Here is a 21,513-nt window from a genome sequence, read left to right on the forward strand (position 1 = left end):
TTTTCAGTAAACTTCTGGGTCTGAAGTTGGAACATGGGCTAGAGAAAGGGGGAAGAGCTAAGTGAAGTGGTTTTCCTATCATCTGTTCAAAGTAGCCATTTTGTTTTTATGTTTACTAATGTAAGTAGGGAAATTATCTTTGAAGGAAATAAGGAACTGGTGAGTAAGTCCTCTTTGGGGGAAAAAAAAGAACAACACAAAAACCCTACTTAATGGAAGCAGCAACTAACAGAGCCAAAGAGGATACCCTTCATTCAGTGAAAAGCAGCTTTCTGAATGTCCACCAAGGGAATGTATATATTTGGTTTTTTTTTTTTTCCAGTCTAATTCCAAGCTGAAGTTGGTGCGCAGCCTGGCAGTGTGTGAGGAGTCCTCTGCCCCATTTGCTGATGGGCCACTAGAAACCCAGGTAGGTCCTTTATCAGAGTAGTATAACCTTTGAGTTTGGCAGTTGTTTGGTAAACTGTAGTGTAACAATCACAGCATCAACATTAGACTTGGAAATCGGGGTAGAAGGAACTTCAGAACAAGTGGTTGCAGTAAAGCAGGGCATGGTGAAAGCATGAAGTATAGGCCTTCACACCTGGACCACCCGGGATGATGCAGACAAGGAGATCCTGGGGCTGAATCTTGTTTTCCCACCCACACTTCCCTCTGGCGGTTAGAACCATTTCCATCCAGTTCCTATGCCAAGAACAGCCAGTGTAACTTGAGCTCTCCATATAGTGGTTGTGATTGTTGGCAGAAAAGGCTTGGCCTTCTACCCTTTTGGTAGAACAAAAGCTTAAACAATTTAATTAACAAAATACTCTCTTCTTGGGGCATCTGGGTGGCTCAGTCGTTAATCATCTGCCTTCGGCTCAGGTCATGATCCCAGGGTCCTGGGATCGAGCCCTGTGTCGGCCTCCCTGCTCCACAGGAAGCCTGCTTCTCCCTCTCCCACTCCGCCTGCTTGTGTTCCCTCTCTTGCTTTGTCTCTCTCTGTCAAATAAAATCTTTAAAAAAAAATACTCTCTTCTGTAAGAGAATGCTGCCACCCAAGATTTCCCTTCTTTGAGATTTCAAGGGAGAGTAAAATCCTGTGGGAGAATTAAAATCCCATTTCCCCTTTGATTGTGTTCCTCTTACCCCTTATCCAAGGATATAATTCAGTTGCACATCAGTTGCCCCTCTGACAAGGAGGAAGAAAAATCCACAAAGGATGTCTCTGAAAAGGAAGACAAGGACAAAAACAAAGAAAAGGTCCCAAGGAAGATGCTTTCTAGAGGTGAGAACTTTCCCCACCTCTCGTGTGTCCTGGGGTCTGGCTCTGCAGTGCCCTTTCCTTCCATCGTGGAGCCTGGCACCCACTGACCGTACTGGATCGACAGTTTCTAGTGTGCTGCTGACTTTATGGTTGCTTGGGGAGGTGTCTGACTAGGTTACGTTCTTTGATGCTTTAGCTAATCCTGCCTTAGAGGCTCACATGCTGCAGAGAGCTATTCCGTTAACATTGGCACTACCTATAAGAGGACATTGTAGTTAATGCTGATTTTATTTCTGCTCTGGAATAAGTAGTGACTTGAGTCACCACTAGTAGCAGATCCTCCATATACCATTTATATTTTGGTTTTGGGATGCTGGGAGTGATTTTTTAAAATCAGATTTGCATCTAATTATTAAGTTCTCCTTGGTTTTAAACTCTTGGGCTGGTAGCAAAAAGACCTGGTCCATAAAAATTATAGTTGAGAGGAAAAAAGGCAACCTTGGGATTAAGATTTTATAAATCAATAATAAATGGTTAACATTTGAACCTGTTTGCTGAGATTCTCGAAAATGCAGTTCTGACTGCTCTTACCTGGAATTTATTTTCCTTAACTTGAATAAAATCTGCTTTGCTTTGGTCAGGACATTCAGCAAATAATTATGGTAAGGTAGCTTCTCAGTGTAATACAGCACTATGACCCAGATTCTACCTTCCATCACTGTCATGGGGAATCTGGCAGGGGAAAGGGACCTGGCAAATCAAGTGTCATTCTGGTTTTTAAGCTAAAACCCCTGAAGTTTGATTTTACTTTGCTGTGATCTCTCCTGATTGGGTTGTGGGTTTCTGCTTGGGATTAGATTTCACACAAGGCAGTTTCATTTATTTTAAATTTCTTTTGTTGTGTTGGTTCTAGACTCCAGCCAAGAATATACAGACTCCACTGGAATAGACCTACATGAATTTCTTGTAAATACACTGAAAAAGAACCCAAGGTAAAAACATTATTTGATGGAAGGGGGATAGTAGGACACAGCAGGATACCTAAAAGGACAAGTAGTTTCTCAGGATTTTTCCATTATTCAAATCTATGATGCTCACCCCCGACCACCATTTCCCTCTGTGAGGGATTCAGAGTACTTTCTTGTTGGGGTGTCTGCTTTCAGAAGAGCTGAGAAAAATCTGTGGAAGGAGAATGCAGAGACAAAGAAATATGAAGTCTTGGGAGTACCATTTAAAAGCATAGAGGGAAAAATAATTGTTATATACATAAGCTAAATCATAATTTTTTTAAAATTGTATAAATAACCAGATGGAATGTAGACTACTGATTAGATTTATTTTAAGTATAAAGTATGTGTTTAAATGAATATGGCTGCCAACAGAATTAGGTTTCTGATAAGGAAAACAAAGTACATGATTAGGAGCTAATCCTGCCTTAGAGGCAAAATGTATACTTGATTGTTTTTCTTTTTTAAAGTAATACAAAATATATACTTGATTGTTTTTCTTTTTTAAAGTAATGTAAGACAGGCCAGCGAGGCTCAGCAGCCTTTGTGTTTTTGTCCGCTATTGGGGTTTGGATCTATCCCCCTCTTCAGCTTCTGTAGTGTGCAGGTTTCAATGCTTTTAATGTCTATGGGAGGGCTGCTTTTTGTTTTGTTTTGTTTAATCTTTTTTTAAACAGGGACAGAATGATGCTGCTAAAATTAGAACAGGAGATTCTGGAATTTATTAATGACAACAAGTAAGTTACTTGAATGAAATACACGTTTAGAGGTGGGAGGGGGCACTGAAAAGAAATTCAGGTACAATTTTAGGATATTCCTCTTATTTCCCTTAAAGTCTGAATTTTGAAGTAGTTACTCACTGGGAACCAAAAGGAGTTGAGAAATGATCAGAATGTATTAAAAAGTGTATGTGACCAAGTGAGGTTTTTAAGTTATTGCATAGACTGGAGTTGAAAAGAATTGATATCTTTTTAGCAGCTAGCCCTTGTCCCATATTTTGTTATTCTTAAATTTCTCCCTTTTTTCTTTATAGAATATCATCCAGGTGGGGGAGACCTAGAGCTTAAGGAATAGTCTTAAATGAGGGTAGTGCATCAGAGCGATCTACAAAATGCTATAGATAAAGAAGCTGAGAGAACCTTTTTGGTTCCCATTTGAGTAAGGATCTATCTTCCTTATAACATGTCTGTTTCTCCTAAGAAATTCTCCACTTTAGACACTTACAAGAAAAATTACAATTGGCAATTATTGCTGTTGTTTGTCCTTATTTCATTTTTTCCCCTGCTTTCCCTTCAGTAACCAGTTCAAAAAGTTCCCTCAGATGACCTCATATCACCGGATGCTATTACACCGGGTAGCTGCCTATTTTGGGATGGACCACAATGTTGATCAAACTGGAAAAGCTGTCATCATCAACAAAACCAGTAACACGAGAATGTAAGGGAGGAGATCACAGATTGGGAGACTTCCCTGGGATAGCCTATGGGGTGAAGAGGAAGGTATAGAATCAAGATACCCCTTTCCGGGGAGGAGACAGTAATGGAGGGTTATGTTATCAATTCCTATGCTTCGTGAGGACTTGGAGATAGATTTTAGAGGCACTGGTGTTTTGTGAAGACTAGCCCCTGGCGTCTCTTCACCTTTACTGATGGGACAGGTATAACTGACAGAAGAAGACAACTTATATGTATATGTATAAAGAATAGACCTTGAGGATTTCATTGTGACTTTTTGGATGCCTGACTCCAGAAATCCCCTGAAGGGAAATTGTGGAATTTAAGAGTGCTATATTAGGTCTGCTTCCTAACAAAAGCGTCTTTTTCCTTCCTTCCTTCTACGTTTCTCTCCCAACCCCAGCCCTGAACAGAGATTCTCAGAACACATAAAGGATGAGAAGAATACAGAATTTCAACAGAGATTCATTCTCAAGAGAGATGATGCCAGTATGGACCGAGATGATAACCAGGTGAAGAATGGAAAGGGGTGGGCTTATACAGAGAGATTGCAGTAAGAGAAACTGGGAGGGGAGAAGAATTTTTGTGGGATAAAGAAAATGTAAAACATCTTAGTATGGAAAATTGCATTGAGTTATACTGAGTTGGCTTTGGCTTAATGTTGAGGACTGACTACACTTGTTGAACTGAATGCTGCCCTCCTAGCCCCAGAGAGACATGGTGCTGAGTTTTGCTGGGTTTTCTCATTTGGCCTAGAACTCCCTGGTTCTGCCACTGACTTCTAACTCATGTCATTTTGGGACAAAGCAAGGTCCCTCCCTGCTTCAGCCTTGATTCAGCTGACGGCTTCATTCTTTTTTTCTTTAATAGTTAGGAATTTCTTTGGGAACCACCAAAAGCTACTTTATCCCACTTCTGTCTTATCCTAGCTCAGGGCTAGCCTTGGACTGGCAAAGTTGTGATGTAATATACCCACTTATAAAGATGTTTCTGATCCCTTTCTGCAAACTCCTTGTTCTTTTCCCAACTCCTTCTACCAAGGTGAGTGAGTTAATTTGACATTTGATGCTGGGAGTCTCAGGCAGTATCCCCTTTTTAATCCATTCCTGTGGGAATAAGAAGTGAACAATCTGCCCCATCCCTTCACTCATGGGCCTGGCTGTTGCCCTGACTTCTAGCCTGCCCTTCAGATAGTAAGGTTTTTTTTAGGGATTAGTTTTCCCAGCCAAATACAGGGTTTAGATCCAGCCAGCTTCTGCTTGACCTCCAAAGGAGGTTAGGTAGAGAACCAGGATTAAGGTTTGAAGAACATGGTTGGGTAGAGCCAATATTAGTCTTGCTAATTAATGATAACTGTAATAATATCTTACCTCCAGAGTCAAAATTAGTTTTCTTGGGATATTGTATGGTCTTGAGACCAGGACTTTTCCTGCTTGCTACTTGAGTATTTGAGGGAGTCCTTTTGAGAAAAATGCCATTACCTTTTGTGGACAAACCACGCTGGGTCTGATTGAAAACAAACATACAAAAGACAAAATTTAAAAAACAAGAAAGAGCCTTTCCATCCTGATGCCCTTCTCTCCATTTTCCCAAAACCCTTTTTCTGTGGATCAGGAATTATTCAGGCCTAGAGACACATTGGGGCGGAGTGGAATCTGTCCATATTATGAACTTTTCATCTCTCAGCTTCAGGCTCGATCCATAGTAGGGTAGGCTTTATGCATTTTCTGTCTATGATATTAATAATAAATACAGTAATTGTTATTTCTGTTGAGTGTTTTCCCTGAACTAGACTCTGTTCTAAACACATTATGTGCATTATCTCTTTTAATCGTCTCCACAACCCAGTGTAGGTAGGGTTATTAGCTCCACTTTAAATATAAGAAAACTGAGGCTAAGAGGTGTTAAGTTACTTGCCTGAAATAACATTACTCAGAAGTGGAGAGCTGAGATTCTGCCTGGGACCTCAAAGCCCATTATGCTCTTGCTACTCTGTCACTGGCTCACTAGTGTTAGGGGCACTTGAGGTCCTACATCTTCTTGGAATGGGATTTATAAATGGACATTTAGTAGGATTTAGGTTCTTAAGTCTAGTGAGAATTAAATCTAGTCAAAAGTTGATACTCCTAAAGTTATGCCTGCCTCTGGTGAGGGTCAGGAAGAGCAGCTTAGAGCAGCGGCCTCCGTGGCTGCTTCATCAGAAGCTTTCAGAGCCTCTGGGTTGAAGGTCAGAATCTTTCATACCTGATGACATTCATTTGATGGGCTATCTCCCTCAGAGCATCTTGCCTTCAAGAGCAGTATGGAAAAGGACACTGTGTACACCCTACCCGGGACAGTGCTCACAACTCACAGGCCAAGAGAGAAAAACCATGATGGAGAGTGGGGCGGTAGGCTAGCCAGAGGTGGTGATCTGCCCAGCTGTCCCTCATCACCTCTCTGTAGTTTTCAGAGAATTTAAGGTTCTCTATCCTGCATTTCCTTCTTTTCCCTTTCTATCACTCTCTCTCTCTCCTCCTTCCACCATACCTTAATTTGTCTCTTCCTTTCCCTGTCCATCCTTCCTTCTGTTCTATTCTCCTTTTCTTTCTCTTTCCCTCTTTGTGTTGCTCTGTTCTCTTTCTTCTCTATCTCTGTAATTTCTATCTCTTTCCCTCCCTCCAAAGGCTGAAGTTAAGATGAGAAACAGTGCTTAAGCTTTTAGGTTAGCTTCACTTGGATTTCATTCCCAAGGCCCTCTTTGCTGAGCTGTGTGTGACTTGGGTCTTCAGGCCATAGCATTAGTGAGTAAAGAAGGGGTAATATCAGGTGCTAGTTCGGTAAAACTCTTCTCTACATTCAGCTCTGCTAAATACTTGTTTCTTCTCCCTCTCTAGCTTCCTCCTATCCCTTTCTTTCCCTCCAAAGCAATGTTGTTTATTCCCTGGGCTATTCTCTTGATCCTTAGTATCTGATTACTATAAGGAAGCAACCCAATCCTTATAAATAGTTGTTCTTGACACACTGGGTGGGGGTGGGGAGATAAAGAGGTTCCAATCATCCAGAAAACCTGATCTCCCAAACTGCATGGTCAGATGTACCCAGTGAAACCTGTCCGACACTGGAAATTTTATTTCTTTTTTTTTTTCCATTTTTTTGATGGCAACTATAAACTCTCCCGGTTTCTCTTCCTTGCTGGTGTGCAGTGAGCTTGCAGTACGAGGAGAACTTAACTAGCTTAATTCTGCTCATCGATCTAGATCAGAGTTCCATTGCAGGATGGAAGGAGGAGCAAGTCAATAGAAGAGAGAGAGGAGGAATATCAAAGGGTCCGAGAGAGAATATTTGCCCGAGAGGTAAGTGTAGCTTCTGAGAGTTGTCAGCCCATAGCTTTTAGCTCTTAATCTTTGGAACTGTGATTGGAATGAACCCTCCATAAATGTTTTGTTGTTGTCTTTTTTTTTAACCAACATCAGCCAGCCCCAGTTTGGTCTCTCAAATTAAATGTGGCTAACTGGGAAGCTGCAGATTTTTATTTGTATTATTTTTAATACATTTTGCTATATGGCATACAAAGAGAACAAATGGAATGGCTGAATTTGGTAGATATGATTAGACTGAAAATAGAAATGGTTTTGGCAGGGCTTATGGAAGGGCCCTGACTCTTGCCTGTCAATCCCTTTTCCCCTTTACCCTCTTTCACTTCCACTATCCATTTTAGGCATCTTTGCTTCTCAGTGGAAGACTTAGTGTCCACACAGCCTATATACATCCATCTTGTTTGGCCAGCCTCATTTTTAGGATATGTTGGTGGTTGTTAGAGCACAGGTCTGGCATCCATTCTCTGAGATCCACATTCCACATGCACAGAGGGTACCACTTACTATTCCCTCCAGTCTCTATCTGAACAGGAAGTCTCTTTCTTCCTATATTTCCTGCCTTGCTTCTTAGAATAGGATGGAGTCTGTGGGCCAAAAGGAAACATGATCATTTTAGGCAACTTTATTCTTAAGAATTGTGGGCCATATTAAATATACTTGGTACCCCTGTATTTGGTGGCCTTTGCCTAACAAGACTAAAGAGAAGTATAGCAGAAATTCAGGAAAGGCTGTAGATAAGCAAGAGAGGAACAGATCTCCAGAAAAACGTAGGATCTGGGTAGCAGCACTATCTTACAGTCAAATTAACAAAGGAAAAAGAGCCAGCCTCCCTTTGTAGTCAAAAGATGGCCAGTTCTGATCAGTATACTTTGATGAACACTACTCTCCTCTCATTTCCCCACTCTCCCCTCCATCAGCAAGACAAAAAATACATTTCTCTTTCCATCATCACCTAGTTCAGAAAAATATTTTCTCTGACTTCAAGATAACTGAACTCCTCTATGAACTTGTTCCATTGTCTCAGGAGACCCAAGTGTTCCAAGGATCCTCCCTGGGGAGAGATACACAACTAACCTCCTGGCCCAAAGTCCAAGGAGAAGGAATCATCTTAGCTTCTGTTATATAGACTGTGATTCTGAGTCAGAAAAAAATCTGTCCTCCAAATTATCCAACCATAGCTCAAAGAGGGTTCTCTACCTTTACCTGCGAACCAGTTGTGTGGAATGAGAGGAGAGAGGTCACTTGTACATGGCTGTGGCCGGCAATGACCTTAAGTTGTGGACAGAGCAGGTTGGTGGATGATAATAACAAACATCTATATACTGCTTACTATCTTTCAGACACTGTTCTTAGCATTTTGCATAAATTATTTAATCCTCACACTAGGTCTCTGAGGTAGGTTGCGATATTTTCCTCATTTTAGAAATGAGGGTCTAAGGCATAGAAAGGTTAAGTAATCTTAGGTTGATACATGAACTCAAGCAAAGCAGTCTGGCTCCAGAGACCATGCTCTTGACCCCTAAAGTAAACCACCTCTCCATAGCTTGCTCTGCTCTGGGCACTTTAGATTAGGAAGTACCAGTGACATCATAGCATAGCTATCTGTGATGTGCTACTCTGCTTCACTCATGCATGGTAAATGACTGTCCCACTGTGCCCGCCATTCGCGAAGCCATGGGTACTCTGAAAACAGAAGTAACTTTTAATAAGGTATTGCGGCTAATTAGGAACAACACTGGAACATACCTGTTTACAGCTGTAACAAAATCCCAATTAGCTCTTCTCTCCTTTTTTTCTCCTGATTTCTAGTCTCTCAAGCCTCTACTAATATATGTATCCTTTGTTAAATCCTTGCGGATTTACCACTTTTCATTTCAGCACTTCCTAACTCTTGCTATGTTAGAGGCATCAGGAATCTCAGAAGGTCTAGACAAGGAAATATGGTCAAAGCCCACCAAAATCCAGAGATTCCAGTGTGGAGAGGAAGCTGCCCAGGCAGAGGGAGCTGGTGAAGGGTGGAACTGTAGGTTGGGGCGGACGGGAGGAAGAGGCAGGCCAACAAGAAAGGGAGGTGACAAGAAGGGTGTTTGGATGGAAATGCTGCCACCGCAGCCTTCTCTGAGCCTGAGCTGCCCCGTGTAGGCTCTGCTCTTTGTGGAGCCCACTCTGCTCAGCAGCTGGACACTCCGGGGGCCTTTTTCGAAGGCTTGGGAGTGCATCATAATGCTCACTTCACTCAGCTCAGTGGCTTTGTCAGGAAATGATCCCCCAAAAGGATTGTTTTGGGCTTTTAATTCTTTCCTTTTTTCTAGGCTCCAAAAAGTACCTGCTTCCCCAATTTCTTACTCTCCTTGGGTCTCAGGTCAGGTCAGAATGTCTTTCATTTTGGCCAGTGTGGAGGATAGAAATGGAATAGTCACTGAGGATGACTTCCAAAAAAACTAAATGTCTTTCTCTTGTCTCCCTTTGCCCTTCCGTTGATCATACTCTGTAGGACTAAGCACAGCAATTATTATGCTCAGCTTACCTCTAGAGAGAATAAATTTACAACTAAAAAGGAAATAATAGGTTCAAACTTTCCTCTTCCTCCTTTCCATATCAGTGTCTCTTTTTAAACACTCTGTGGGAAGGCTAAAAACACTGAATGCTCTTTCCCACTAAAGGTGAGAGGTCAGATTGGGTGTGTGGGTGTGGGTCATCCTGTCCCTGCTCCCTCTCTCCCTGTTGGGGGGTGAGCTTGGTTTGAGGACCTTGGGTATTCATAGCATCACGGACACCCTTTTCGGTTATGCCATGCTGTTTTCTTATAAGTTATTTTCCGTTTTCTCCCCTTCACCTAGACTGGCCAGAACGGATATCTAAATGACATCAGGTTAGTACCACTTAGCATGTTCCCTGCTTCTCATTGAGCTTTGTCAGTGAGGTTAATATAATCCTGTAATGATGCTTTTCTTTGATGTTAACCAACAGACTCTCCAAAGAAGCCTTTTCTTCTAGCTCTCACAAGAGAAGGCAGATTTTTAGGTACCTCTGTGTGATCTATATCTCTCCTTGTTTTTGTTTTTGTTTTTGTTTATTTTGCTGTAATCTTTTCAGCGGAGTGAGTTTGCTCCATGCATGGCTGCTTGCAGAATAATTCAACTTGTGGTTTTTGCAACATTGGGTATTTTTCCCCATTAAAAGAGAAATGGCTCCTGCTCAATGACTTTATTTTTGTTGTTGCTGATTTCATTTTAAGTCATGGATAGGTGGTGAAGGGGACCAGATAGGTATGTCTGGGATAGGTACTGCTCTTTTCCAAAAGTTTGCTGGAATTGGGCATTTGGGGAGGATTTCAACATGTATTTATATCAAGGTAAAAGAATGGGTATCTTCTGGCTATCTTTTCTGAATCTATGAAAGATGTGAAGAGCTTATCCCTGACCCAGCGTAGGGAATGTTTTATATCTTTAAGAAAGAATAGTACGCACACACACATATAAAAACACAAACATCTCTGTCTGTAGTTTTCTCTCTGGGACAATGTAATCTGTAAGATGGCCTCAGAAAAATACTTGTCTGCCTTAGCATGGACATAGAACACGTCTTTTTTTTTTTTATGACTGTCCATGACTTGCTGTTGACATGGGTGAAAGCTGCTATATTAAACTTCTTCGGGCCTAATATTCTCCATGTTCCACGAAGCAGTCACGAGAATCTCCCTTTCATTTGATTTTCTCAGTCCCACTCCAGAGGATTACAGAAGGCGGTGGTAAGAGAAGCACTTCATTAGGATCCTATCTGGCACCAACTCATTTTAAGTACATTCTTCCCATTTTACCAATAGAAAAACTATGGAGTAGAGAAAACCTGAGTATTCAGTACTAGGATTCAGGTCCAACCCTTTCCAAAGGGCTTATCTCTTTTTGAATCCTAAGCTTGATAGGAACTTATTAACTGAGATTAGTTAGAGCTCTCATTTCCAGTACCTCAGTTGTCCCTTCCCCCTGTGTCCTTTCTAAAGCTAGTCAAACCATGTAGATATTTGAGTTGCAAGATTTCTCATTCTTGGAATGGGGCATTACCTCCTTTTCCATATCTCTGAACTCTTTCTCCTAGACCATCCCACCCTGAAGTCCATCCGAAAGCCCTTAGGCAGTGAGGGCTCTGCCCTGTTCATGATGGTTGAGATAGAGTTCCCCTTTAAAAAAAAAAATCCCTATTCCATATTGTATACTTCAGGATCATAAATCATCCCAGAATCCTGTAATAAACAGTTTTAAACTAACTTCTATGCATATGCTAATGCACAGGGCTTTACGGTTGCCAAAGTATTACTGTATCTGATTTAGACCTCTCAGTGTCCTGATTTGGTAAACTGGTTTACATGTAAGAAAACGAAAGCAGAGAAACTAAGTAGCTAACCCAAGTTGACATGGCTCTTAGTGGCAAAACTGGGACTGACTCTCTCTCTGTCTGGTGTTCTTTCACCGTGCACCAGACCAGCTCTCTACAAACATCACCCCTTCCTCTCTGAGTCCTCCATTCGGAGCCCTCATTTATCGCATTCGCTGGTAAGAATGATGCCCATTAGTGCTGTGGAGCATCAGACTACATCAAACAGCTCCAGGGATCTAGTAAGCAGGTGCAGCCCTCTCCTCTCCAGACCGCCTTTAAGCTGCTGCTTTCCATACTAAGTGTTGGTTAAAGATCTAGGTCATCTAAAATGCAGTACCATGGACCCTCAAGGGGGCAACTTCTTCTCTTTGGGTACTAGTTCAGAATTCTAGTGATGAGAAGCTGGTCTTCTCTAACTGCTTTGTACCTTTCTCCCCAAGTGTGTGAAACAAATACTGATACACCACATTCCATCATCCACATTGGCAATAACTAGGGCAACTTCCCAGTTCTTTGGAAGATTCTATTCTATTGACAAATAAGCCATTACTGACATTTACCATTGCTTCTTACACAGGCCTGCCTACCCATTCCCCAGACCCAATAAACTGAACTTTTCACGAGCATAAATCTACTTGTGAGAACTGAGTCAACTTTGATTTTATAGGAGTATAAAGTGTGAATGTTCTCTGTCCTGTACCCCCATATCTCCAACACACATACATACCCCAGTCCAGTGCTTAGAACTGAGTCTAGGAGGTTTCCCTAGTTGCCATATGTTTAGTGAAGTGGAAAGACATGGCTAGGGATTAGGTTTAGTTGTAGAGAAGGAAAATGGATCTCTTTCTTGGCCAAGACTCAACTTAGATTCTCTAACTCTTGGTGTACTGTACTAACTGAGGTTAGATCATCATACTAGCCACATTTTCAACACTTGGGCCATCACTGTCTTGGGGGAACCTAATGAGTACAGAAGGAGTACAGAAGCACTGCTACTTTGGCTCAAGCTTCCCAGGGTGTTTGGTTTAAAGTTGACTCATTCACTGTTTACCTCCTGTAGAAAGACAAAGTAAATGGCAAAATTGTCCTAATAGATAGTGCTGTGTTTGATTTAGGTATAAAAGTCTATTAGGACTTGTCTTGTAAAATTCAGGTTCTAATTATTATCTAATGAGCAGCTTCATCCATTGCCACTGCTCTGTCCCCTAACCCAGAAACAGACACATCTCTATTGAGTCCCCTCAGTAGACTTGCCTTTGGCCATTGAGTCAGAGCTCTTGGCTCTCTCGTCAGGTCTGGTTCTGTTTCTGAAGAGTCCCTGATTTACATTTCTTTCTTTGTTTCCCATTCCACTTTTGACATTCCTAAGAGAGAGGGATAAGGTTTTAAGGAGACAGGAATATTTTCCAGTTCTCTTAACTATAGAGAGAGAAGCACTGAGGTTATATATACATCTACTTGGGATTCTGAGAAGAATTAGCATGTCCCTAACTAGCTCTTCTGGTTTGTTTGTTTTTAGCCCACTGTGATTGGCTTGACTAAAAACTAAAATAGTGACCCTAGCTTTTATTTTGCCCATTTTCCCTACAGTAACCTTTGGAGCAGATATTCTCCAATAAAGAAAGGTATTTTATTTAATGTTACTCTCAAAAGAAAATTACCTTTCTTTATTAGAATAACCCCGAGCCTAGTATCTTTGAAGCTAAGGGGATTGGGATGGGGTTTTCTATTTGCTTTAGACGGGATGGTGGTGAAAAGAGGGGAGCCCAAGCTACTATGATTTTTGCTCACCTGCATCCCAGTATATATACCAAAATCTTTGTAATTGTTGTCATTTAGTTTCTTTAGGTCAGTAGTTGTTGGGGGTGGGAGATATGAAAGGAGAATTCCTGGTTCTTGGTTGCTTATTGATTAAGAAGCACTAAGGGCTCATTAAGACATAGGGGTTTTAGGTCAACCCCATCTGTCTTAAGTACAACTGTTTATAATCATTAGGCAGTAATTACAGCATCAGGATAACCCTGATGTTTCCAGAGCAAAATTAAGAGAGAAGTCTCTTTTCTCAATAGCTTTGTGCTTTGCCTAGGGCAATAAGGGTTGTTAATATGGCGGCACCTAGGCACAGCCAGCCCCCTGCTCCTTGCCATCCTGGGTCCCAAGGGCATATTTGCTTGATCATGTTGAAGATTGTAGCCCTTAGAGACCCTGGAACCAGTTGTTCCCAGATACCAACGCAGAATTTCCACGAACAGGTTGGGTCAATTTCAGACTGTCAGACTGTGTTTTCCAGAGTGCCCCATTAATCTACTCTACTCCTCTTCCCACCTCTGGAAAAGTGGTACCTCTGCTGGCTTTGGCACATGTTATGTGGAAGACCTATATTATTTATCCATATCTTGGCTACCTCTGCCTTCCCACAATAGGAACTTCTAGGAGTCCTTTTGTTTTAAGAACTCCTAGAAGAGGGTGGTACCCCTCTGCTCCCCACTATCTCCTGCATGTGTGGGATCCCTGCGGGGGCAGGGGAAAAGACCACAGCCAATCTCAGCATCATGTATATGGTTTCCTGGCCACCTCTGGTCTGATATTGAATTAGTTGCCAATGCACTGTCTTCCAGATTTGCCTCTGTGTTCCTTGTTACTGTACTGGATCTTGTTCTGTCTGCTCTCAGCAAATCTTGGTTGGCCAGCCAACTAACAAATCAATGTCCATCCTCCTCCCAACCCTTACCCCTTCTTTGTTACTGAAAGAATAGAAATGAACTCTCTCCTAGCTCTTCTGCTGAAGTGGTAGGTGGGGGGTGCTCTGACCACTGTGGTCTCTACAGGGGGAACCGTGAGGGGCTGAGCCGAACCTCAAGCAGCCGCCAGAGCAGCACAGACAGCGAACTCAAATCCCTGGAGCCACGGCCGTGGAGCAGCACAGACTCTGACGGCTCTGTCCGGAGCATGCGGCCCCCTGTCACCAAAGCCAGCAGCTTCAGTGGCATCTCTATCCTCACCCGAGGGGACAGCATCGGGAGCAGTAAAGGTGGCAGTGCAGGAAGGATCTCCAGGCCAGGTACTACAGCTTCTGTCCTTCAGTGTCATGCTCATCATTTCTTGCTTGTTTTCTGCAAAACATCACTGATGTTTACTTCTAACAAAACGTTCTCCCAGTATAGTGTCCTGGAAAACTAACATAGCCAGATGAGGAAAAATTTGCTTTCTTGGATCCATTGTTCTTTTGAGTCCCCTCTCTCATTTTCTTTCAGACCTTCTTTCCTAATTGGAAACGAACAAACAAAAGATTGGGATTCGATTATTTTATCTTATTTCTGAACAAGGTTTGGCATCCCTGTCAGCCCAAGTTCAAGTTATATACTAAGATAAGAATGATACTGCTTGCTTTCTGTAACCTCTGAGATTGTAGAGGGTTGGTAGCGCAGAAGAAAGCCTTGGAGTTCAGCTGTTTATAATCACTTGGTAGTGACCAGTAAGCCAGAACCGCAAGAAATGCTGTGGCTGCTTCTCTGGAGCCCAGTCACTGAGAAGGAGCCTGTGTTCCACATGCCAGGCCTGTAACCACCCTTCAGCTCTCCTGACGTGCTGTGTAAACTTCTCCGTTATTCCTGTTGTGCTCTTAACAGGGGGTACTTAGCTCTTTATACCCAGTGGGCCTCTATTTCACCCTCCTTCCGCCTCTAAAGAATTCTTGCCTCTCATCCCAGAAGTTCTGTAGGTCTTGTCCTCAGAAGACCTCAGTAGTCGTGAAGATTTTGCCTGTGTTAGGTCTCTGCTGCCCTTCTCTGTTACCTCTTCTCTAACCCACTGCCTCTGCCTTTATCTGGGCCTTTGTGTTCTTTTATTTCATTATGATACTAGTCCCCAAGCTGGTTTCCCTGCTCCATCCTCAGCCCTTTTTAGAGCCAGTTTATCAATCCAAAACATAGATCTAATCATGTCAGTCCTCTCTTTAAAAATGTTCATGTTTCTGCATTCCCTGCATAATCTAACCCGAATGACTTAATGCAGCATTTCTTCCTGACCCCGGTTTGCCACTTCGTCTTACTTCCAGATATCCTTCTTCCTCTTGCTCTCTAGCCATTGGTTGAATATGGTATTAACTTCATCCCCTCTTGGTCTGACAAGCCTTCTCTTCACCATTTAAATCCATTTCTCCTCCCATTTCCTCTTTAAGTGAGTTACTCCTTCCTCAGCCTTGCTGCCACACAGCTTAGTCCATATCACTGATGCATCCCTTATCCTTACCAGATAGATTGTAATCGTGTGCGTGTCCATCTCCTGTCTGAAGATCCTGTGCTGCTTAATGGCAAGGACTGTGTTCTCTTCACCTTTGTGTTCTCAGTTCATTATACAATGCCCAGCACATAGCAGATAGTCAGTAAAAGTATTTTATGTGAATGCGTGCATGGCTTGGAGAGGCTGGAAATGGGGAGAAGAGTTGGGTGACAGTTGTGCTTATGTGTGTGCACAGGCAAGTGCTTGGAGAGGCAAGGTTGCCTTCTCAGCAACTTTTATGAAATGCTGCAAGTTGGAAAGAAATCAGAGAGAAGATAGGTCTCTTAAGGGACTAGGAATCTGCACCTTCCCAGGAAGCAAACATTCATGTTTTCAGCTGTTTAGTCATGATGGACAGATTCTAGGCTCTTTAGAGGAGGTGCCTTGGCAGCCTCACATTTCGTTCCATTCTGAAATCCAACATCGACGGGCAAGGTATTTACTGTCCCTGGGGAGGAGAAACCTGCTAAGATGAAGACTCCCATCAGCAGGGCAGCTGAAGTGCGTCTGTGCTCATGCATGGATCTTCCCAAGACAGTGGGGGAATGGACAGAAGGGAAGTGAGGAGAAGCAGCAGGGAAGGAGGAGAGCCCTGCATCTCCAAGGGTAGCATGATCATGCCTGGTGCTTACAACTCTTGGTGGGTCTCCTCTTTGCCTTAGGTATGGCACTAGGTGCCCCAGAAGTGTGCAACCAGGTCACCTCATCCCAGTCCGTCCGGGGCCTTCTCCCTTGTACTGGCCAGCAGCAGCCGCAGCAGCCGCAACTTCCTGCTCTCCCACCCACGCCTCAGCAACAGCCACCTTTGAATAATCACATGATCTCACAGGTGAGTCACCACTCAGTGCCAGAGCCCCCTCCGCTCCGATTCAAGCGAGCTCTGGAAGTACAGTCATGTCTGTTGTGCTGTGGGTGGCAGGAAAGATCTGTTGGAAGCCTGCCATTCCCTCCTCCGTTTCTGGTTTGTAAGCTGTGGGGAGAGAGGCGTAAGGGCAAGGGTTTGGCTAAAGTGCTCTTAGAGTCAGCCTGGGGGCTTATTGCTTTCTGTTTCTTCTTCCTGAGAACTGCCAGTGGGATCTTTTACCCCATTCCACACTTCTGCTGTACCTCATCTCCCTCGATGTCCTGTGTAATTAGCGAGGCGATTTTGTTCACTGTGTCCATATATGGAGCTTGAAGAGATCACAGCTCCCACCATAACTGACTGAATGTGTTCATGTGACTGTTGAGCCATAAACACATATTTATGAGTTGGGGTTTGAGGAAAGGAAATATACTCGAGACCCCTGCCATACATATGCCATAAGGCACAAACCCTCCCAAAGTTGTCTTTGTTTCCCGTGCCAGAAAAGAGCTCTTTCTCCTTGTGTTGCTGGACTGATAGAGGTTGATACCAAGTAGGGTTTTGGTGAAGTTTTGTTTCTGTGGAGGTCATGCAAGTCATCAGCATCAGAATCAGTCCCTATTCTAAACTGGAACGTTAGCGTTCTAGGCTTAAGTCTCCTTAATACTCTGAGGAGAGCTGTGCTGAGGTCTTCACTTACTCTTTTTTCCATGAGTAGAGCTGCCCATGAGTGGAGCCCATCCTCTGTCCTGGAGTATCTCTGGTGGCGCTCTCTGCTAGTCGGGAAGCCCACGTCTGCACTCTGCTGCTGCAGTTTTTCTCATTTCAGCTCCCAGGCTCCCTCACCTCTGTGCTCTATTAGTGCAGCTTGGCCTCAGATCTGTCTCTTCTGTAGGTAGAACAAGCAAATCGCAGACACTCATTCCCCAGGAACGAGTGGGGAAGGGTGGCCAATACTACCCCATTCTGATATTTTGATGATCTGGGACACCCTGCTTCCCTGCTTTGTGTCTTAATGTAACCTACATGCAGATCATTCCAGGCCTTTATCTTGGCCCCTAAATCAGTTTCTCTATAGTCCTGACTTTTGTTCTGGTTCTACCACCATCTACCTCATTAAGTCCCATTCTTACCAGCTTACCTCGCTCCATACTGAAGTGTGACATGTGTATGTGCTTTCCCTGATGGGTCTTCATTCAGACCTATAAGTGGGTATGCCTCTCTCTCTTTCTGGCTATCTCTACTGTGTTTCTGTGCGTCCCTCACTTGTCTACGGTCCCAGTATTTGTTTGCATTTTCTAGGATGTGTGTAATTTAATGTAGTTTTGCTCCCTTTTCTCCTTCTTGGTCTTCATCTGCCTCCTCCTTCCATCCATCCATATCTAGAAACAGACAACAAGAGTGGGAAGAGAATAAAGAGATAACAAGAATAACCATTTGGGGCTGAAAGAATTTTAGAGTGTCTGGGTGACTGGCCCTAAATCCCAAACTTTTACTCATTCTGGCCCTGCTTCTGGATCACGAGGGTCAGTGGATAGGTCATGGGTATTGACTGATCTCCTGCAAGATGTCCAGTACTAGGTTAGGACCTGTAAATTGGAGACAGAGGAGCATTATTCGTTACAGAGATTCTGTTCCCTCAGAAATTTGTAGCAAGAGGCATTTGCAACAGGCCTGGGGACAGTGATGGCTAAACTGTGCTAAACTTTCCCTTCTTGGCAGGCTTCTGATGGCAGAGCAGACCTCCCTGTCATGTGTCAGTAGAACACATGAAACCAACGGATGAGGCTGAGGATTAAAGGACCAGTGGCTACCTTTTGCCCTATTTACCTAAGGTGGCGTGGATCTCTTGAGGAGGAGCCCTCTGGGAGTCTAGTCAGGCAACCAGGAGCCAGTGATCTAAATTCACCAGCAGGTGGCAGTCAAAGCCCTCAGGGCCAGTGTTTGGCTTCCCCATGGTTTTACAAAGTTCCCTAGCCCTGGAGTTTGAGATTCTTTGAGAACTGTAGCTGAGGATAGTGGTGGAAGAACTTAAAAATAGCACGGAGACACCTACTTTTACCACTACCCTTCCTCAGTAGGAAGAGGCCTAAGAGAGCATCATTTCTTCCCCCTTTTTCCTCAGAACTCACAAATGTGAAGAAACAGGCAGCTATACCTATGGCTACCCCTCCCCCTCCAGAGGATATAAGACCTGAAGCACAGCAGATCCTCCCCCAAGAGAAAGAAAAGGATTAGGATAATAGAAAATGGGTTTAAAAGCTACCAGCACAAGTAGCTCATGCAGAGCAGCCTGGGCAACAGTTATATTTGAAATGGCTCACAGACACTGGGTATGCCAGGAGAGCTGGAAGTTTATCACAGGTGCTGCAACATCTCCCCCAAGGTCACGCAGTGGATTCTCAGTAACTTTTTCCTAACCAAGATGACTTATATTTTATTTAATCCAGGTAACAGGAGCATTCTCTGTTTTGGAGGGCTCCTAATTCCCAGATTCTGCCTCCAGAACTATTAGTCCCCTTTGTGAAAGGGTCTCCCCAGAGGTATTTGCCAAGAGATGATATTGACACCTTGGGCCCCCATACTTCTAAATTTGAAAGGAGGGAGGAGAATCATACAAACAAAAACATGTTTGTATAATTCTGTTTAACTTCTTCCTTTGCCTGCTCCCTACTGTCAGAGTGGAGTAGAAAGAATATGTGTGAGGTAGAGGTAGGTTCCCATCCCAGCTCAGCTGCATTAGCTGTGTGCTCCTGCACGTGTGATTGAATTCCTCTGAGCCTTACTATCCTAACTGCAAATACAAGTTATCACCTCTCCCTATGGATTATTGAGAGTCTGTAATGAGATACGTATGTAAATGAGACGGTGTATATAAATGGTATCCATTCCCCCCCCCCCCCCCCCCCGGCCTTCCTAGCCTCTCTCCTTTCTCCCACCCCATCTACCACCAGGGGCTATGGCTGGAGAACCGATTCTCCAGGAGAGGTGATTGAAATGGCTGGAGGAGAAAAAGAGAGAGAAAAAAGAACTTCCCATTAGTTGCTTTAGAACACATCATGTTCCTCATAAACAAATCTTCCTGCTTGAGGCTAGTGGAGGGACTGAAGGAACAAAAGCTACAGTGAAGCTATTTATATTTTATTCCAAATCCCTCCCTGTTTGCTTATGGGGGCATTTTTCATACTGCCCTCACAGCCTGGAGGAGCACAGAACAATCATGAAGCAGGAGGAAGTAGGTGGAACCAGGCGTGGACTGGCTGTTTTTTCCTTCCCTACCCTCGGGAGGGAGACGATCCTTGTGAATGAACACTTCCTCCAGGAGAGCTGTGGTGTGAAATCAGGGGCTTGGCTGGGAAAGCTGAGCCAGACCTTGGATAACCTCTCCTACAGAAGCAGGAATCCCTGCTCAAGTGGGCATTCAAGGAGGGTTACGATCATGCTCCCCAGGAATCGTGTGTTCAGAAAAAATGCTTTGGGAAAAGCTGTGTTTGGAATCAGGCTGCAGACACTGGCTCTGAGAGTCCTAAGATTGCTCACAACAGCTGCTGAGCTCTGAGTAGCTAACGGGGTGGAGTGTGCGCTGCCATGGGTCTCTCCTCATAGGAGAGATTGCTTATTTGTCAGAGATGCAGAAGCCGCAAGCTATCTAGGGCTTGCTCTCTAGTCTGCTCAGCAGCCTCGCTATTCATGTGACATTTTTTTTTTTTTATGATTAACCTTGTTGTTCCTCCCCTTTCCCTCCCCGCCTCTGCTCCCCTCCCCCTTCCTCTCCCTGTACCTCCCTTTTCTCTTCCCTGTCCACATGCCTCTCTGCTGGTCCACAGCCAGTCCCGGCTCTGCAGCCCTCTCCGCAGCCTGTTCAGTTCTCTCCAGGCTCCTGTCCCCAAGTCCTTCTGCCAGTCTCTCCGCCCCAGCAGTACAACATGGTATAAACTCCGTTCCCCTTTTTGTAATGTCCATGTGTGGCCTGTATCTGTGGTATGTCTGTGGGGTCCATCTGGGACAAAGCAGTTGCACTTTCTGGAAGGCCGTGTTAAAAGGTGTTTCTTCTTGAGCAAAGGGCTAGCACAGGCTGAGCTATAGTCCATTCTAGTGGCCTCGTCACAGCATTTCAGGCATCAAAGATGCCTAAATATAAGACAGAGAGGAGCACTGAGTTCCCCTGAGTTTCAGGAGGGGGACAAAATTGGATGTTGGCTCTAACCTGGGCTCCTCATCGCTCTTCTGTGTGCATCCTTCATCTCATCTCCTTTCTGGACAGGTATGAACTCCCAGAACCCAGTTTATCCTGTATAGGATGGTTTTCTATAATTTCCTTCGAAGATAAAAACACAATTGCAGATTTCTCTGCCATTACTGGTAAAAACTTAAAATGTTCCTCTGTCTTACTGTGTTATTTTATATTAAAAATAGCCACTTCCACTGCATAGAACATGCTGTTTCAATTGTTTGTACCCTGACTACAAATCCTGGGAAGACCTGATTTACCTCATAGTTGATAACTCCTATCATGGTTATGAGAGCCCTGGTTGTGTGTGTGTGTGAATCACATGGTCTGATTTTTCACTGGAATCCCCTCTTTCCTTCCAACTCTCATCTCCATTCTGAAAAGCTCTGGAATGTGGACCTCAGAATAATCTGCAGTCCAGTCCTCTTGTCATCTATTCCTGCCCACTAAGGTAGCAAAACAGCTAACTTGAAGATCAGATTCCTGAAAATTAAGTGAAACCACAGGAAAGCATTGTCTTTTGTTTCTACTAGTTTGTTTTTCATAAGAAGTCCTGCTCTAGCGTGTGCGTGTGCGTGCGTGTGTGTGTGTGTGTGTGAGAGAGAGAGAGAGAGAGAATTACCATCCAGGAAGCAGAAGAAACGGGGAGGCTAACAAATTCTGACCTATCATCATATAAGTGAGAGGCGGAACACCATCCATCCCTCTTGCTGC

The 21,513-nt window shown here is 43.7% G+C and overlaps 1 protein-coding gene across 28 annotated transcripts in view; it reads left to right on the forward strand.

Annotated features, from left to right (window-relative positions):
• The window catches only part of LOC123843600 (SH3 and cysteine-rich domain-containing protein 3), a 167,671-nt gene that overhangs the window by 123,090 nt on the left and 23,068 nt on the right, over positions 1-21,513 (forward strand). For 18 of the 28 annotated variants that reach the window (XR_010411492.1, XM_064591036.1, XM_064591037.1 and 15 more), the window contains 12 exons: positions 323-409; positions 1,141-1,267; positions 2,160-2,238; positions 2,931-2,990; positions 3,550-3,690; positions 4,111-4,219; positions 6,947-7,042; positions 9,907-9,938; positions 10,037-10,090; positions 14,272-14,504; positions 16,387-16,553; positions 20,396-20,497. Coding sequence is in view for 27 of the 28 variants with exons in the window: in XM_064591036.1 (XP_064447106.1) it covers positions 323-409; positions 1,141-1,267; positions 2,160-2,238; positions 2,931-2,990; positions 3,550-3,690; positions 4,111-4,219; positions 6,947-7,042; positions 9,907-9,938; positions 10,037-10,090; positions 14,272-14,504; positions 16,387-16,553; positions 20,396-20,497 (1,287 nt within the window). In the remaining variant the exon portion in view is untranslated. The remainder of the gene's footprint in view (positions 1-322; positions 410-1,140; positions 1,268-2,159; positions 2,239-2,930; positions 2,991-3,549; positions 3,691-4,110; positions 4,220-6,946; positions 7,043-9,906; positions 9,939-10,036; positions 10,091-14,271; positions 14,505-16,386; positions 16,554-20,395; positions 20,498-21,513) is intronic. The other 10 variants (XM_064591048.1, XM_064591051.1, XM_064591033.1 and 7 more) reach the window with 9 other exon arrangements.

Source organism: Mirounga angustirostris, unplaced genomic scaffold, assembly GCF_029215605.1.
Source record: "Mirounga angustirostris isolate CCGP_5_RB_7025 unplaced genomic scaffold, mMirAng1.0.hap1 SCAF_5, whole genome shotgun sequence".
Classification (NCBI taxonomy): domain Eukaryota; kingdom Metazoa; phylum Chordata; class Mammalia; order Carnivora; family Phocidae; genus Mirounga; species Mirounga angustirostris.